The sequence below is a fragment of the Pelobates fuscus genome, chromosome 3 (genome assembly GCF_036172605.1).
Source record: "Pelobates fuscus isolate aPelFus1 chromosome 3, aPelFus1.pri, whole genome shotgun sequence".
NCBI lineage: Eukaryota > Metazoa > Chordata > Amphibia > Anura > Pelobatidae > Pelobates > Pelobates fuscus.
Genome location: NC_086319.1, coordinates 409170618 through 409191379, shown reverse-complemented (window position 1 = coordinate 409191379; position 20762 = coordinate 409170618). Strand labels below are relative to the sequence as shown.

The window sequence follows — 20762 nt, the reverse complement described above, 5'->3', positions numbered from 1 at the left end:
GTCCGGCCATTCTAAGGTCCGGTATACGTACCTCTCTACTGTTTGTACTCTGCGTGTTGGATCCCTGTCCCGATCCTGACAATGCAAACAACAAGTATAACTTGAAAAAAAGGGGAGATCTATTTTACTTACAGCTATCTGGGATGGCAATGGGGGCGGCCATGGCGCCCTCATACGTGAACTCTTACATGTTCCAGTTTGAACATCAATATTCTCAATAAAATACCCAATAACATCATGCATATTATCGGTTTGTCGATGATGTGCTTATAATATGGCATGGCACATCCCGTGTATTAGAAGAGATGGTATCCAATATTAATAAACTTACATTACCAGTCAAACTGACATTGACATACAGTGAGAAGGAAATACCATTTCTAGATGTAACACTTTACAAAGATGGCGATAAATTGGGATATACTCTCCACCGAAAGAAAACGGACAGAAATACTTTACTGGCAGCCACAAGTTTCCATCCTCAATGATTAAAAGATTTGTTGTCTATGTCTCAGTATATGTGTGTGCTACGCTATAATAGTGATCCCCAGAACAGAGAAAGTCAATTGAACGAGATGACCAAAAGATTCCAGGAGAGAGGATACAATTTGAAGATTCTTGAAGAAGCCAAAACCAGAGCGATCGAGAAATGGACACAGGAGAATAACGAAGCAAAGGGTGACCCAAATATGGATATACCAAATATATATTTACCCTTAACGTTTTACACGGGATACACACAAATTCGCAAATCCATTGAAAAACATTGGGATACAGTAGGTTCTGATAGGAACCTATCCCCCATATTTAGTAAAAAAAAAACAATTAGTTACAAAAGAAACAAAAATTTGAGAGATATTTTAGTGCGAAGTGATCCCACACAGAGCTACAAGAAAGGCATACAGCACAAGAAAAATTGATGTTATAGATGCAGCGGCTGCATCACCTGTGTGTAAGGACATGAAGGGGTGCTGCCCTGCAACAGCACTGTCCCTTTAAGTGTGGGAACCAACTTAGCAGAGAAATAATGCTAGGACACGATAAATGGAGTAATAAAGAAAATGTATTAAGGAAAACCAAAAGGATATATATATATATAATATATACAAAACAAAATATGACAATGCCACAAATATATAAATATATACAATAACCCAATATATACACAATAGAGCAGGCAGAGTCCACGATAGTCCAGGCAAAGGTAAAGGCTAGTCAGGGTAGTGCAGCCACCAAGTACTAAATGAACATCAAGGGGCAAAGCCCTAAGCAGGTCACACAGAAATAATGCAGCAAAGTCAGAATCACTGGAGAAGGAGTCTAGGCAGGAACACTGCAGGCGAACACTGGAACAGGAGGCACAGGACACAGGACCAGGCAGAGACAAGAACACAGGACTATAAGGACATCGGAACACCGGATCAGGAAACACATGATACACAGGAAACAAGACACAGGAGCAAGGAGCAAGAATCACGGGAACCAGGAAACAGCAGGTACAGGGTCAAGGATAGAGGATAATTATCTGACAGGGAGTGAGGGGAGAAACCAGAATATATAGGTGCTAAACAAGGGCCAGGTGTAGTGCTTAACGAAAGGAAATGAGAAACCGTGCCAAACAGAAACAGTGGTGAGTGCGAGTACTGCACGAGGGCATATTAACTAAGGAGTGTCGTGACAGTACCCCCCCTTAAGGAGCGACTCCCGGCGCTCCAAAACCCAAAGATCCCCCACGGGTGACAGAGAAAATCAGGGCCACCCAACCAGTAGAGGAAAACAAGGAGGAGGCTTAGGAGGAATGAGAGGTGGACAATCCCATGGGAGAAACCAACGAGGCAGAATAGAAACATACAAAAGCAAGGACTGTAGAGTAACATTTAGCAATAGAAGGGCAGACACAGAAACAGAAGGTAAAGGCACATAAGATAAGAAACACTCCATACCAGTGACCGACAAATGTGCTAACCCACTATATCTGGGACTATTGCTAGTAACAGGTTCATCACTCAGAAGTCCTGGGTCTGACTTGGTTTCTGGCTTGTGGGATCCTCGGAACAAAGACTGCGATGCAACTTCAGTCGAAGGGAGAACAGTCTCTGCGTAATCTTGGGTAGGTACCACTGAAACCAAACGAGGAGAATCCCCTAAATTAACAGGTACAGGATCAAGAGCATTCTGCGAGCCCTCCTCCACAGACCGCAGATATGCATCAAGGAACGGTTCCCCAAATATCTCCGAGCACGGGGCCAACCGAAGCAGAGACGACTCTCTCTCAAATTGACATTTTTCTGTAGCGGCTAGAGATACCTGGTTACTGAAATCATTCTCTTCTTCCCTTGTGAACTCAGCTTGAGGTAGTTCTTTATTTGTCGTAGATAGACTTTCAACTGAAGGCAAGTCTTCATTTAATACTTGCTGGAGTTTAGGTGGAGTGACAGACATCATGGTAACTGAAATGTCATAGAAGGAGCTTCCTTCATCATGGGAACAGGTACCTCCTTGGTCGGTTTCACTCCCTTCCTTTGGCGTTTGGTTAAGCGGCTGATTAGAATAATCTTCCGCGCTTGGTTCAGGTACAAGCTTGGTAGTTGGGGTTTCCTCTTGCAGCAGAGAAATTGTTCTACCAGAGCATGTAACTTGAAGAACTGTAGAGTCTTCTTCAGACTGTGGGTTTAAAACAAGCCTGGTCTCATTTAGATTCTTCTCTTGGGCTTGATCCATCACGGGTTTGTCACGTTGCACCCAGTCTGAGTCTTTGTCTTCTATTTGAAGATAACAGTCTTTTTTACTTGGCGACAACTCATTTTCCACAGTTGCGGTTGTGAGAGGGGTGCCAATCTTCAAACCCCCAGAGGTAGAAGGGTTAAAATTGGAATCATCAAGCCTCCCCACATCAAAGTCATGAGCTGCCAATAGCCTCTTCTTCCACTGGTTGTTCTGAAGTTTTCACCTTTGGTTCTTCAGCCTTCTCAGCCAGTGTCTTGAAAGAAGTAGGTCGTTTACCACGTCTCCTACGTGGTGACTTTTTGACAGGAGGATCACCTTCAACGAGATTGGTCCCCAATTTCAATGGTCCAGCCTTGTCGTCACTTGCATCACCCGGAGCACATTTTATAGGTGACTCTTCTAGTTCGGATGCATTGTCCTTTGTGGGACAGGCCTTCAGATCAGATCCCGTTACCTGGTTAAGGTCACTGGTGGTCTCCTCAATTGGCACGGTGAGGTAGGAATTCGTATCTCTGGTTGCAGACTCAGGGGAGTCTGTTTCTGCTTCGTGGTTGGGCAGACTTTGCTTGAGACTTCCTCTGACCAGACTTGTACCCTCTTGAACGGTGTTGAGATCGTTCATCTTGGTAGCCGGTAGCTTCACCTTGGGAATAGGCGAGTGGATCTTGCAGAAAAGAGACGGTGATATAAGGGTACTATGGGTCTCTGGTACTGAGACAACATTAGGAAACTGCGTACTGGTACTACCTTCCCATTCAGACTGCTCGTCCTCTAAAGCTGCTATGCAACGAGCACCCAGTTCATCAAAGACTTGGTCCATGAGGGGATCACCAGTGCTGTATAACCCCTCAACATCTTCGTCTTTTGTTTGGGCAGGAAGGCATTCAGCTTTAATTTCCAGAGGGACTTCGGTTTTGCAGTCGGGAGGACCAACAAGCCATTTTCCCAAGTCAGAGTCAGGAGGATTTGTTATGCTATGTACATCAGAAAAGGGAATACCATCATTATTATCAGGCATAAAGACAGTCATTCTTTCTTGTACAAGATCAATAATAAATTGCACTTCAGGTAACAAGGCAACAAAATTATTGTGCATTACTCTTACTTGTCTCTGCAAATATGATAAAGATTTTTTATGTGATCTCTTTAAGAGACATACGGATAAGTGTATACACCCTACTTATCACAGGAGGCTCTCTCAACCATATATCGCAATTAGGTAACTGAGAAAGCAATGAGTCACATATGTTTTTGTGAAAAGTTTGAAGTTCGTAGATAAATCCACATAATACTGATTTCTGGATTTGACAGGAGACATCTATAGTAGATAAGCATAAATTAGAGGCCTTTCCAATCTGCCTCTGAATTTGTCTTAACTGATTACAACAAGTCTCAATGAGAGCACACTCTTGCTGTGAATCAGCGTGAATACCAACAAGGTTATCCATCGTGATCCTAGACAATATACTCTGCCGGTTCCAAGTGGTCAGATCATTCTGTAAGGACATGAAGGGGTGCTGCCCTGCAACAGCACTGTCCCTTTAAGTGTGGGAACCAACTTAGCAGAGAAATAATGCTAGGACACGATAAATGGAGTAATAAAGAAAATGTATTAAGGAAAACCAAAAGGATATATATATATATATATATATATATATATATATATATATATATATATATATATATATATATATATATAATATATACAAAACAAAATATGACAATGCCACAAATATATAAATATATACAATAACCCAATATATACAATAGAGCAGGCAGAGTCCACGATAGTCCAGGCAAAGGTAAAGGCTAGTCAGGGTAGTGCAGCCACCAAGTACTAAATGAACATCAAGGGGCAAAGCCCTAAGCAGGTCACACAGAAATAATGCAGCAAGGTCAGAATCACTGGAGAAGGAGTCTAGGCAGGAACACTGCAGGCGAACACTGGAACAGGAGGCACAGGACACAGGACCAGGCAGAGACAAGAACACAGGACCATAAGGACATCGGAACACCGGATCAGGAAACACAGGATACACAGGATACACAGGATACACAGGAAACAAGACACAGGAGCAAGGAGCAAGGAGCCAGAATCACGGGAACCAGGAAACAGCAGGTACAGGGTCAAGGATAGAGGATAATGATCTGACAGGGAGTGAGGGGAGAAACCAGAATATATAGGTGCTAAACAAGGGCCAGGTGTAGTGCTTAACGAAAGGAAATGAGAAACCGTGCCAAACAGAAACAGCGGTGAGTGCGAGTACTGCACGAGGGCATATTAACTAAGGAGTGTCGTGACACTGTGGACATATGAACTCTGGAAATTCCTTTGTACATCCCCACAGTGGGAAAAGAATACCAATTTCTCATCATATCACATGTATGACAGACCATGTGATATACCTTGTTACATGCCCATGTGGACTGTCATATGTAGGGAAGACAGACCAAACCCTACGGGATTGCATTCGAGGACACAGGTCTGGTATTATGACGGCCTTTAGGGACCAAAAAATGGACAAGCCAGTGGCTAAACATTATCTAGCCGCCTCTCATAGACTTCCCACATTGAGATTTATAGCAATAGACCATGTCCCCCCTTTACCCCATAGGGGTGATAGGTCTAGAATATTGCTTCAAAGGGAAGCATATGGGATCTTTAAATTGGATACGGTAACACCTAAAGGACTTAATGAGTATAACACCTATTCTATTCCTGTAAACATGTCTTCTCCTGTGCCACATTTAAGTTATTGTCATTTGACACTGGATATTCAGTTATTTATACAATTATCGCTCTTTAGAGCCCCTAGTTTCATTTATTATTATTGTGTATATTTCTCTAATTTATCCAATATTGGATTACATATATACCATTTGGTTTACTGACATTAATAGTATAATACCTATGTCAAATTTGTAGGGTTGTCACCTTTAAATGAGACAGATCCCTCAGGTTGTAGATTCAGTTTGTGTATGTCAGATTCACCCCTCTTCTTAATAACTCATGTCTGGCCAGGCAAGAAACTTTTGTTACAATTTATTGTGGTTTATCTGCTATTTGATATAGAGTATTATAGCTTAATGTTGTATTATTTAGCGTACAATTTATTTTTAGGTGGTACATGCTATGAGTTATGCTTATTATCCATCTGGCTGCATGTACACATTGATGTTTCATGATTGTGGCACAGATTTATTCAGCATACCACTTTTAGGAGTTTACTTTTAGATGTATTCATGTTTCAAGTTTTCACTTTGTGTGTTCACACCATCACTATTTTTATTTCACTTACTTTACTCCACTTTTTTCACCACATCTATAGTCTACATCCTCTTATGTGGTTAATCGTTATATTACCCCCTTGAATATCATCCTCCATACAAAATATACTTTACATGTTATTTAGTACACCACATATTGTATCACTTGGTGTTTAATCCACTCTTACACCTATTTTCACACTTCATGTATAGCCGGTCACACGGAGATGATTGCACGCTATTTGTATACATGTTGCCTAGCAACGTCATTTATTTGCACGTCATCACGTTTGTCACATGGTTCTTTGGAGCACTTCTGGGTTTTCGGCGGTTGGAGACCTTTTCTCATGCACTGATTTGGTAAGTCATTAATATTTTTCATATATTTACTCACCTTTTACACTGCAATATTGATCTTGAAAAAGACTCTATAAGGGTCGAAACGTCGATCAAAAAACGTTGTTTGCACATGTAATTTACATCACTAAATAAAAGAATCTTCTCATCAAGACCTGTGAGTGCACCTTATACCCAATTTTTGTTGTATATCTATCTATATATATATATATATATATATATATATATATATATATATATATATATATGTGTGTATAGTGGTACTCACCCTTTCATGTAGTCTAAATATGAAAAAATATGCCCTGGGTATAGATAATAGATGAAAAAGATGCACTCTGTGGTCTTTAAAAGAAATCACTGGTATTTCATATCCAATACAATTACATAATTCCGATCGATGTTTCAACCTCTTCAGGTCTTCCTCAAAATCTTGAGGAAGACCTGAAGAGGTCGAAACATTGATCGGATTTATGTAATTGTATTGTATATTAAATACCAGTGATTTCTTTTAAACACCACAGAGTGCATCTCTTTTTCATCTATTATATATATATATATATATATATATTGATATTTGTGTAAGGGGCAAATAGCCGTATATGGAGTAAGGTTCCAGCATAAGTGTAGGATAGTATAAAGGGAGCAAGTCGGTTGTGGTGTGCCGATACGGTAGGCCTGTAAATAAAGAGGGTAAAAATGATCAAAGATTTAATTCAGTCAACAAATTTATACAAACTAACCAGACATTTCCTTAAATGCATTACAGTATTTAATTCCTGGAAGGATTTTGAAGGTAGGAATCTAGGACCGCAAGTGGACACCATTTGTTGTGGGTAGGATAGTATGTTATCTCTACTGTTGGTGCGTGTTGAATTGTTTCGGAATGTGGTTGAGCCAATAATGATATATGTGTTTATGCACGTGGGATTGTTGAAGACAATGATCTGTCTGAGTGGTGGTGATGGTAGTGGATTCTCTGGCCTGAGAAATGCATAGAAGGCAGTGTGCATGGCTGGTAATGGCCGACTTGGTAGTATAATTGAATGGTTGTAGATCTAATAGGTCCGATAAGGATGGAAAAGTTGGATGGCTATTGATAATCTCTGAGAGGAACGTGGGGGAATGGATTCCTGAAAACCTCTGACTATATTATTGTCTGGTATGATAGCATGACGTTATGGCAGTTTTGGCCATAGGTTATCCTGTGTTGTTGAATGCCTGTAAAATATATAATTAATGGTGTGTGAGAGAGTTTTAGTTTAAGGTGGCAAAAAGAAGCCAAACCTTGGAGAAATGTTATGACACAGGTTGAGCTATGTCATGTTCCAATGAGATTCTTTAAGCCAGGTGAAAAACTGTGTTATGCGTTCTACAAGTATGGGACGAAAGTGCTAGGTGGGATAGTGCATGCTATGCTGCATGAGTATGTCTAATCCATGATTTTGTCTCTGGAATGAAAGAGTGGCCATGAGTGTATGGGTGGCTGTAGGAAGCATATCATGAACATGCCTGGAATATAAATGAGACAATTGTTGGCACAGATGTATACCCCCGCCTGGTACATGAAAGTAAAAAAAATTTGATAAGTGGCCAACCAAGTGAGTTCCCCAGAAATATAATGATTGTATGGATGATGAGTGGCGTTTGTTTATGATATGACATGAGCTTAGTTGTCTGAGTAACAATGGATTGATGATCCTGACCATGATACCCCATGCCACAGCAGCTGCTACAATGGGGTAGATCCCCCAAAGGGGCTGAGGTGGTGGAAAAATTTCCAAACCTGGATGCCATGGCCAACAGCTCCAAAGCAATCGTTCCCGGTAGATCGCTGCCAAACCCGTGGTAGATGCCACGTCTGACCATCTGGTTGGAGAAGTATCAGACAATCCTGGAAGGAACATGCTTTTACCATGCCAAGTGGTTAAGAAATTCCCCCCCCCCAGGTGCAGGTCTGCTGTTGCTGGGATGTCTAGGGACATCCTCTGATCGTCATGTTGGAAGTTTGGAAAAGATGTGAAAGTGTGGTCTTGTGGCATGATTGGCATGGCAGAATTAAGGAATCTGGTAGGGATTGTAGTTCCATGCGGTTGTAAGTACTAAGCAGGAGGTAGTGATTGATGTAGTTCCCTATTTGTCTTGTGGTAACTTGTGTCTATGGATGCCGACTCAAGTCGTATGCCCAGTAATGTGATGATAGTGTCTGGGCCTTATGTTTCTTATGGGGTACTGGGACGCCCAAGTGGTCAACCAGACTAAGCTGCCATGAGGCTTCTAGTGAAAAATATATTATCTTTGAACAACAAGAAGTCTTCTAGATAGTGTATAACTGTAAGGCCTCTGGATATGTTATCATAACCAGCATAGAGTGTCTGCGAATATCGATAGTAGGCTAATCTGTAGCACGAAAGTTGAGCGGGGAAAGGATTGCCCATTTTATGCCATGTGAGTGCCAGTGTGTAGGGTAGATGGCAGCCGTTTACTGCATTGATATTGGTCTTACTTAACCAAGTCCCCGCGAGGGGATTTTTTTGTGGCCACCGAATGTTGTGGCAGGATGTTGGCCTCTCGGTGACAGTAACCAGAAAATAGGAAGGGGAGTGACAGGTGAGGCCCTCTCGATGATACAATGCGAGGCGGCTAGCTCACGAGTGGCCCGAGGGGTGTATGCCTCCGAGTGTGAGGCGGGGTGTTGGCCTCGCGGGACCTTTAACCGAAGCATAATGCAGAGAAAAAAGGGTGTAATACCTATTGGGCCCTAGAACCCTAATTGCAAGTACGCTATTACTATTCCAGGGAAGGTAAGAGATGGATAACAACGTGAGCAGGTGTATGTACCTGGAAGTATGGTATTGATCCTGACAATCCGTATAGGTTTTTTAGTAGTAACTGTAAACTGAATGGATAAAACCGTATGGCATAAGGAAATATGGCATAGACCAAGCTTATCTTAATACGTACAGTATATGTGAAAAGTAAAGTGCTGTGATGTGTAAATATTAAACATCGTAGCCATACTGGTTAAATATGTATCAATCTTAACCCATTAAGTGCCGTATGTTGTATGTCCCCTTGCTAAGGGAAAAGTTTGTTGTGTGAGCAGCGTGCTGTGAAAAATGTACGTGAACTATATTACCAGTTACGTACATACAGATGCGTCTGCTACTGTGTAATAATGTATGTATTTATACCAGATGTTGATATACTACTTGCTATGTGAAATGTTGTATGTCTTATTGAATGGTAGGGGTCAGTGAACATGGTGTTGCAAAATGCAAGTGCACTGTAGATCTGCCGAGTGCCCTGTTAATGGCAGTGTAGTTGGATACTGATTGGTATGTGAAATGTTGTTTGTCTGTTGACCTATATGGGTCAGTGTTTTGGTGTTTGTAAAACATTGTCAATGTACTTGACAGACCTGTAGGTGGCAGTGTTGATAGAACCACTGTTGGTCTTGATGTGAAATGTAAATTATTGTGAATTAAACCTGAAGTTGAGCCCTTGCTGGAGTTTAACTTATGGTTTATGTTTAAAACAATCTTATGTGTAATTTATATTGGCTGGTAAATTGTATCTGTTATATGAACACAGTTTTGCTGTTGACCAGTAGGGGTCAGAAATGCTGATTGTATGGTAAAAAATACCATTTAATCTAAATGCAAGGTTAACGTGAGATTTTCAGAGTGACCTGTAGGGGTCAGTGTGGTTTATGTGAAATATTGTTCATGAGCTATGCCCCAGCATTATAGTTGTATGACAGGGAAACGACCAGTGTCCGTTTGACAATATACAATATGTGAACATAATAGCTTAATAACAGTCATTGAAACAAACCAAAGTTCTGTTCGTGGGTTGTAAACGCACGAAATGTGTGTGTAGTACAATAGTAAATGCATGAACTAGTTCCCGTTTGGTAGAGCCTGGTATGTCAGGGAAACAAAATTAAACTAGCAGTGAGATTCGAAATGCACGCAAAGAATTGCCTAGTATGTTTAGGCAATTTAAACAGAATGTGTTCCCATTCGGGAGTATGCTAATGCTCGAAATGAGCCAGTGACAGATATAAACAAGTGAGTTTAAACGAATGATATGCATGAGCATGCAATGGTTTTAGAACAGACTTAGACAAAATGCAGCCGTAAAGTGAGGACCTGACCCGTGCATGTTGCCGTGGGACTGATGCCTGGCATAACGGGTGGGTGACTTACGGTTTGTGAGTCACTTGGACACCATCCACGGCGATGGATTGAAGAAAGAAGGTGGTAGGCAGGAAAAACCTATATATGTATAATATATTAATAAATGCTTTAATTATTTTATAATATATCATACATATATAATATATATATGTAACATGTATATATATATATATATATATATATATATATATTACTTTTTAGCAGTCTGGGGGACTCCCTGACAGCCCAGTCATTCCCCTGCTTGCAGCTCCTAGAGTACTAGTGCTGCTGCAGGGGGACTGCTTGGTCTCCGGCAGTCCCCCCGACTGTGATCGCCGTGGATTGCTGGTTCAGGTAAGTCCAGGGCTCCTATTTGCCGCGGACATACTAGGAACGTCTGTGGTCCTTAACAACAGGTTTTTTTTTGGTTAGACGTACCCAGTACGTCCACGGTCATTAAGGAGATATATATAGAATTAAATTTTTATATATATAAAAAAACAAGGGGTTAGTTGCACTCACCGGAACATTCTTAAATTGGGTGCTGCTGGGGGCCAATCCATACAGTAAAAAATGAAAATCCAGTGCACTCCCTATCAACTAAACAGCTACTTTGATGCAGATTTTGTAAGTTTTATTAAAAACACCTAATCAAATACAAATATATACACATATGTGTGTGTATTTTGATATATATATATATATATATATATATATATATTTTAAATGTAAACTATTTTTTACAGTTTTTTATTTCTTTTTAATTATCTAATTTTCATAATATATATATATATATATATATATATATATATATATATATATATATATATATATATATATATATATATATATATATATAAAATTATACAATACCTTGCACTCAGGCTGCCAGTGATTTCCAAAAAAACGGGTGCAAACTGTTTTATGGAACCGAATAAAAGTTAAGTTTTAAAGGAACATCCGTGAGTGCAGCCACATCTTTTTGTATATATATATTTATATATACACACACACACATGCGTCATTTTACTCTCTCTATATATATATACATATAATATATGTGTGTGCCACCGTACCTCCATATGGGATATACTCCTGGAGGTTTTATTATTACTGGGTGTGCCGACTTATTACAGATATATATATATATATATATATGTATATATATATATATATATATATATATATATATATATATATACATATATATATATATATATATATATTGGAATCGTGGCAGAAATTGGCTTCTGTTCACATTGCCTGCTACAGGGACCTGTCAAGGTTAGTATTAACCTAAGGGTGGTTCAGCCAGTCAGGTTCATACCGAGTTACCCGGCTTGGGGTGAAACCCCATATACCTCTGCCGAGTGGAGCTTTGCTTGCAGCCCCTTTTACCTGGGTTAGCCCCAGGGTTGCCTCCACATACATTACTATTGGTAACATACTTGACAACCATAACCCCAGCAGTCCCTGCTACCAATTTACCTATTTACTCACGAATCTATTGGGTGAGCACCAAGTATACTGGATGTTAATAATAGAGAGCAAGATAAACAAGGCACATCTGAAATAGCCTGCCCTTCAGTGAGTCCCTGCTCAGATCTCAAGCTGGTTTTAGTGAGGCATAGCTTATCTCTCTAGGCACCGTGAGCACACTCTTGCACCTTGTTTTTTGCTCTCCATAAGTTTAAAGGGTAATCCAGACATGGATCCCTTGCTCACGGTGCCTAGAGAGATATAATCTATGCCTCACTGATGATGCCTAACAAGGTTGAAACGATCGCCGGGGTTGCTGTGTCTCTCGTGCAGAGGGAACTTGCTGGCATTTCGGATCTGGAATGCCCATACAGGTGGGACCAGTCTGATATGCTTCAGAGATGTTCTCTCTGTAATGGCACAAAATGAGCTAAAAGCAGCTTGAGATGTGAGCGGGGACCCACCGAAGGGCAGGCTATTTCAACTGAATTTGAACTGTCTTCAGTGGAAGTCATATCTTATACTCTTTGCCTGTCTCTGGTTGGTTCCTTTTTTCTCTATATGTCTTTGCTGATATAGAGTAGTAAAGGAAGATTATGCAAATTACTCACCTCCTGTAATTATTAAAATTAAGATAATTAGTACACTAAGGCTAGCACAATTTTACATTTCTACTCTTGTTTCCTTGTATGCTCTTAATCATCTTAGTATACTTAATTAATTGTCACATGTTTTAGAATCAAAAGGTCCCTTTATATAGTGGGCATTCCCTTAAAATTGTTGTTTTCAACTCTTATTTACTTAATGAATATATGCAAGCAACTTTGGCAACACAGGGTTGTAACCCTGTAAAGAAATTATCTCTAGAACTTATTGTTAAAGGATCCTTTTAATGGCCATGGATTTATATTTTTCCTGATTCATTTTGCCTATTTAAATACAAAATACTTAAAGGGCTCCATTTAGTTTCATGAGATAAACTGGGAAAGCATCAATGAATCTTCCTTCCCTCTCTTTAAACTTTGACCTATTATTTAGATGCAGCTAGCACTTAGGCAACTTGTGTGACTTTTAACCGGTTAACTGCTGACTGTCAGCAGTCCTTCACAGCTGAGCTACTACTTCGTGCTCCGCTGTGGTCAAGCATTAGATAACATCATTCAGTGCAGGCAGCCGTTGTTACACTACAATATACTGCTAGGTATCTTGCAGAAAAAACGGAGTCAGCTCAGCAACCCCTTATTTTACACTGTTACGGTACCTCCTGTAATAAATGCCCAAACCGCCGTTTAGTGAATATTCCCCGGTCCCAATCCTGCAGTCGCTAGTGTATGCAGTATAACCATGCGAACCGCTAGTTAGGGAATCCTCCAAACTCTCAAACGGTACCGGTACGGCTTTCTACCTTCCGAGCTCCAGTCATACGAATCGCCACTTACAGCCGAATGGCAATAGGTCCTAAGCGGCATATAATCCCCATAAGCAGTCTCTAGTCGCTGGTAATAAAATCCCCCCCAATAACGAGACCAAGCTCCATTATGAGGGTAAAACAAGAACTGGCTTTACTGTGGGCTACCTGCCCGTATTTATGCAGGTCTCCCACTTGGTGGACACTCCCCTAGGGGACCAAATGGAAGACTGAAATAACAGAAGGACATGGGGACATTTCAGACATACATCCTCCCAATATTCCCAGCATGCATCACAGTTTCCTTCCCTCTGCTCGGGAGATAATAGGGAAGTAATTTAATTATCTCCTTGAGCAGAGGCACATCGCCATTTTAACTTCAAGTTATAAAAGACATTAAAATATATAACTTTACAACTGCCGAACATATTGTTTTCGCATAACCCATCTCCAGATAGCCTGGATCTGAGCGCATATTATTGACGAATAGCGTTCCGATCCCATACGCATAGTTCAATCGCCATGGAGTCAAAGTCTGTTATAGTCCTTCGGTATGCGATTGACTCCATGGGACGGCTATCTGAGTTCAAGTCTATTCGTGCTGTTAAAGTTCCCGAACGGCCGGCGTTCGTATCTCCCGGTCAATGGAGAAGGGAAGGTTGATGGCTTCAGCGGTGTTCGGTTTACTAAGTGTCCATTTTGAGTTCCATAGAATAACCGTCGAACACCGCTGGGCTTTCGCATAGTCAAAATGTCCGCCGCCTCGTGGTCGACATACGAACGACGACCACCCTGTCTTCGGTCTTAATTGAGAAGTGGTTGCGGTTAACCTCAACGTTCTAATTGGGATTAATAGGTTAACGAGCAGCACACTTCTCTCCTGGGTGGCCATCCGTTCGGTAGTTGCGGTCGGCAAACAAATGTATTCCCTTAATACAGGCATACGAACGGGGAATACAGGCAAATGGCAAAGCAGATGAATACAGTATGTTTAGTCCAGACGGATGGGTCTGTCACATACACTTTACTGCTTGACAGCAACCTTTAATTTATTATCCATACGCTGCTATGATCCAGGCAGCTTTTGTGATATTTAACTGCCTAATCGCCGTCTGTCAGAAAGCTGAACCATTATCTTGGATCTTTCTGAGGTTAAGCACCATAGAACATTATCAATTTTTGTACTATCATGTAGGCATTTACTTATCCATAAATCTTTTAACTATTGACAGCACTGGTTTAGCAGTTGTCTTATCTCCCCCCTCTTGTTACAGCTATTAGTGATATATAATATAGTATCACTTCTATTTCTTGGGAATGCACTGATGTTATATTGTAGCAAAACAGTATTGCTTCAGCATTAGTGTTATTATGTATACACTTTTACAGCTTGTATAAGTAGTCACAGAGTTTTACTCGCTGTATAGTCTCCACTCACTCCTGCTGTTCATATTATTTTTCTTTTCTATATTTTTATTTTAGATTTATTTATTAAAAGTTACTTTTTAAGCCTATAATCTTCTCAGCAAATCATACACAGGTAGAATGGCATTTTTTTCTTTTTTTTTGTTTATTCTCTATGATATTCTCTGCTTCAACCTTATCTTTTACAAACAACCACACTACTGTATCACCCTTTGAGGGATGGTGGGCACAATTTTCAGTCTCAGACTTACTTCTGGTATTGCATGTACACCAAACAAAATTCTTCTCAAAGGATGTGACAGTTAGCCAAACTTTAAACCATATAGACATTGTTTAGCAGGTCACACAGAACTGGCTTTTATCTGTTCAATTCTGCACCTTTTTTTAGACATGCACAATTTTAATCTGGTGCCAAGGTCTGGCTTACCCTTCAGATGACCGGTCAATTTGAGTGTCCAAAGGGCCAGGCAGGTACAGATTCTGCCACTGTCTGTGATTTTCTGACCCTAAACTATAAGTTGCTGAGACCAAAAAGGGTAGACTAATAACCTTTGCTATCCACCTGTCCATGGTCACAAAACTTATACTACTACAAAATATAAAAAGGAGACTTAACACTGGACAAACTGTAAAATGGAAGCATATCACTTATACCTTAATATTACCTTATGTCCTCCAATGGGTGCACGTATGAAAGAGCTTATAGGTGTCATATTAGATAGCCTATATTAAAATTGGCTAACTTGGGCTCAGGAAATGCTTAATGCTTCAAACGACACGATAGCCCCCACCTGAGCTGTCTCTCTTAATTCAGTCTGTTCCTTCTCTTTCCCGGAACTTATATGTTATGTACATGATGTTCATCCTTATGTCTTATCTGTACTCCCTTCACCCTTTCACTCCCTTCCTACTACTGTTTTATGAGTATTTGCACGTAAGTGCTTACTTTTTAATGTATAAATGCACAAACTGATAAAATAAAGGTCAGAGGCTTATTTTGATAACCAACACGCATGTGGTGTCTAATTCACGCTTCTCCAAGTGCACTTGATACAATTTGGGTTCCCCTGAATATAACAAAGATCAATATTGGATCTGTAACACACGGACTCTTATACAGTGCAAAGACTTTACTATTTACCTTATGCCAGTTAAGAGACAATTAACTCTTACTGACACCTTTGAAAGGGACTGTAAAGCCTTTAATTGCCAGTTGGGGAACTTAAACCCATACTGACGCCTCTGAGAGAGGTTTTAACACTCTCTCCTTGGCAGTTGAAGGACTTTAACCCTGATCAATAGCGTTACCTGAATAACACCTTAAAATCCCAAACACACTAAATTTACTATTTACCTTAATCCACAGAGAGACTAAGGATTATAAAAATATTTACTCACCCTCAGTGTAGAGCCCACTGCTGCCACCAGATTGTCAGGGTTAAATATTACACTGCTGGGCAAAGCGTTCCAGGCACCACACTTTTGGACCGAACATTCAGGGAGAGCCTCTCAGTGATACACAGACAAAATGTTTCAAATTGGGCAACTAGCAGTATATTAAGGGCCTGGCAAACATTTATAGACAGAGGTTACAGCAAACCTAACATGACAAGATCAGCTAAACACGATATTCAATGCTATTATATTTTATATCAAACTTTTTATAATTTTTTTCAGATATTCCCAATTATGAAAGGGTGTGCATTAATTTTCTTTAAAGCATCTCTGATGTCATTGTTCCTCAGGCTGTATATTATTGGATTAAGCATTGGGGTCACCACTGTAAAAAAAATAGACAGAATTTTGCTTGTCGACAATGATCTTTCATTAGGTGGAACTGTGTAAATACTAATGAGAGTCCCGTAGTATATGGAAACAACAGTCAGATGGGAGCTGCAGGTAGAGAAGGCTTTCTTTTTCCCACTAATTGATGGAATTTTAACAATAGTGAGAGCAATATAGACATACGACACAATTACCATTAAGAAAGGTATAATAAGTGCAAAACTAGATATGAATAGAACTTCTATATGTATTATTAGGGTATCAGAACAAGCAAGATTCAAGAGTGGATCAAAATCACAAAAGAAATGATCAATGATGTTAGGTCCACAAAATACCAGCTGAGTTATTGGTATTGCAGTTAAAAGAGCCATAAAAAGGCCTAACACCCAGGATATAACTATTAATTTAATGCAAAATGCATGATCCATTATAGAGTTATATTGCAGGGGGTTACAGATAGCGAGATATCTGTCAAAAGACATCACCGTTAACAGTAAACATTCTGAAGCTTCAAAAGCACCGAAGAAGTAGTACTGAGTTATACACACTTTAAGAGATACAATACCCCCTTCATGATTGACGATGGAAAGCATATAAGGTGCAATACATGTTGTCAACAAAATATCTGATATGGACATTTGAGTAAGAAAGAAATACATTGGAAAATGAAGGTGTCTGCAACCTGACACCAACACAATGATGAGGAAATTTCCAGATATTGTGAAACAATAAACAACAAGAATTATAGAAAATAATAAATGTCTCATGCTGTGAAGGTGATGGAATCCCAATAGGATTATCTCAGTGACCATTGTCTGATTCTCCATATCTATTGTCTGCAGATAAAATAAATAAATAATAGTGACAGCAGTTCGAGCAGTGGATTATACCATTAATTACAAATGTATATGAATTGGCATTGCAACAAGCTATCAGAATATCAGCAATAACCTATTGCCTAAACTGTGTAAATATTGGCTTGAATCCATTTTGCCTTTCAAAGCAAAACAAACGCTTGTAAAGAAAATACCCCATTTACCTTGTTGTCTGTTTCCACAAGCCTAGTCTTCACTAGGCTTGTGCAAGGTGGGAAAGTTTAGTTCAGCCAAATAATTTTCCCGAAAACGATTTTTTTTTCTGGATGTCCAATGTTTATTTATGTGACTGTTTGGTTTCGCCAAATATTGTCCATGAAAAATGATTTAACATACAGACAAACTAAAAAGGGCAATGAGAATGGTTAAACTGCAAAATAATATACCGGTACATTATATTATATTAAACAAGAGAGGAGGAGGAGCTAGTTGGTTTTCTGACTGTGCGGCCTAGTTGGGAATTTGAATGAAACAAGACCTAGTTCAAAACAGTAACTTTCTAGAGCCAGCACCTAATCTCACTCTAAAAGAAAAGTGGATATACAATATATATAGTGTTTAGAAGACTAACTTCAAAAGACGTGCTAGCAAGATTATAGACATGGTGAAACAATAAGGGTTTGGGTGTATCGATGATATACAAACTTTTTTAAAGAAATGCATTTCATGATGGGGAGTGATGGGGTTACATAGACTTGGCCAAATAATTTATACGAATGATGGATTTTATTTTAAAAGGGTGCTGGGGTCATGATAATAATTTTAGGAGATTGCACAAATAAATGAAAGGTAAATGACAGTGATAATGATAGCAAATTACAGTTTTACAGTTTTGTTTGTGTAAGAGACAAGATTTGGAGATGTTTTTAAAGATGTGCAAGAATTAAATAGGTGGCATTAAGGAGAGAAGATATTCCCACAGTGTTTAACTCCCAGCATTCACCACGGCCTCATGGATGTTTAATGTGCATATGTATTGTCACTTACTCTAATTTTTCTAATTGTTGCACATTCTAATAAAGTTGTTCTACCACTGTTTTATCTATTGGAGGGATCTACATGTTTTGACTCATATGCCCCTTTTGGGTCTACCTGTCTATTTTGTAATCTGTGTTACTATGGACCCTGAATAGTGTCTCACTTCTAGAATTTCAAGAAAAAGAGAACCTTGTTAATCTTCATAACTGATTAATCAAATAAATAAGAGATATATATCACAGACCTATTCACTAAAGTAAGAATTCAATGTGACATTAATTTCAAATTATTTCAAATTCAAGGTGAAACCAGATAAATTGGAAACATTCTCTGGCATTTATGTGGATTACTATCTAATACTATTGACCCTTTGAAATAGATATATTGGTCAATATGGCTCCATTAAAGCATGATTAAAGCATGATTGATGTACCGACAAATCCGATCATTGATAGCTTATAGTGATTATATAGAATTTTCTGTTTGCAAGATTATTATTTGAAACTGCTATAAATAACTATTCTTGTGGATAACTTGACTACCCTAAATAATTCCATGCCTGAAGACCCAAAAGACACTATAAAAATATAGTAATTAAATGAAACAAAGGCCCAAATAAATATAAAAAATATATGTGTATTGAATGAATGTTATGTATATATTGTGCCAGGATGGCCAGGCTCTTGGCAATAAACTTTAAATTCAAGCGTCAGGATAAAATAGTAATGCAATTTCTTTGCACTTTCCACAAGTTATACAATGCTGTGCTTCACACAAATAAATAAAACAAAAAAGAAAATAAATCCTACTCCAACTTGGAGACTTACTAAACAATAGTATTCCTAACTATCCAACTGGCCAGGTAATCCAGTTCCCAGTTTTATTAGTATAAACACAGCACTTTAAACATACAGACTTTTACACAGTACATTTTCCTTTAGAGCAGGGGTTCTCAACCCAGTCCTCAGGACTCCCTACCAGTCCAGGATTTCGTTATTACCTGGGTATGTGTAAGGTGTTTAGGAAAAAAAAACACCTTAGAGTCTCTCTTAGACACACTCAGTTAATCCCTAAGTCCTGGACTGGTAGGGGGTCCTTGAGGACTAGGTTGAGAACCCCTGCTTTAGAGTCTTAGGGTCTCAGGCTTAACTGCCTCCTTTCTCCCAGCTGTTAGACTAGCTGATGCCTTCAGAGGCTAACCTTTTAAAACAATAGTGCAGATTAATTAGATTCACTTGAAAGGGCTGACTTCCACTCATTAACGCTAACATGCTGGGAATAGAGAGCACTCCAACCTGTACTAACTTAGAAAGCCCTGCCAATATGTCGGAAGGCCATTTGGCCTGAATTTGTGGGAGGAGTAATGATCCTATTTAAACCCTACCCCCTTCTTACCTTTGTAGTGCAAGCTGTTTGTCGTCTCCATAGTTACCTGCACTTCCGGTTCGTCATTCCCACCAAGTCCTGTCTCAAGCTGTCTCCAGCAAGCAGTCTGTTGCCAGCAGCTCCTGCCTCCATCTTCCGTGCCCGTCCACCGGCTTCTACCCTACTCGCTACCCGGCTTCTGGTCATGAGACCGGCACGTCCACGTAAGCATAAACGTGGGAAATTGCTTGGGTCTAAAAACATGGGATAGGCTCCCTTCATTGCTTACCCGTTCATGCTCTTACACTGTTCATGTACTACTGCGTTTGTGTGGCTAACAGTCGACCGCAGAGTACACACTCCTTTCGTATATATTTTCGTATAAGCTAACTACCGACTGCACTAAACAAACTGATGTTCGACTATTTCATCCTTTCGTTTGTTCGTTCAGCCAAACACATATACAATTGGCTTTTGTTTTAAATCAGTTCGTATGCTCCATTTAACCGAACGCAGGAGATCTTTCTCTTTACAGTTCTCCTGTTCATTTGTTAAACTGAACGCAAAAGGCTACAGTGTTTAGGTTTACAAATCTTCTGTAAATGTACCTAGTTATGCCATTCACTTAAACTAAGCACTCACATTATTTATCCTATATGAATTTATGTGTTTTATTATATTGCTCTTAAAGTCACACTCGTTAAATAATATGTGTTTCACCAATTTCCCGTCCATGGTCACATAATTATGGGACACCTATGTTTTACAGGGTAAATCTTCTTAAAGCACAGTTGGACCACTTTTTTCTTATCAGTTACGTTTAAAAAATACACCTCCAGGCATTATCATACCCTGCCGGAACTTAGGCTATTGTACTTTCCCTTATGTACTAGTCTTCTACGCAACTAAGTTCTCTCC

The 20762-nt window shown here is 39.5% G+C and overlaps 1 protein-coding gene across 1 annotated transcript; it reads right to left on the bottom strand.

Annotated features, from left to right (window-relative positions):
• Positions 1-16514: 16514 nt before the first annotated feature.
• LOC134602010 (olfactory receptor 11L1-like) lies at positions 16515-17453 on the bottom strand. Its single transcript, XM_063446512.1, has one exon. It carries the CDS (start codon positions 17451-17453, stop codon positions 16515-16517), a length of 939 nt encoding a protein of 312 aa, XP_063302582.1.
• Between the last annotated feature and the right edge of the window lie 3309 nt (positions 17454-20762).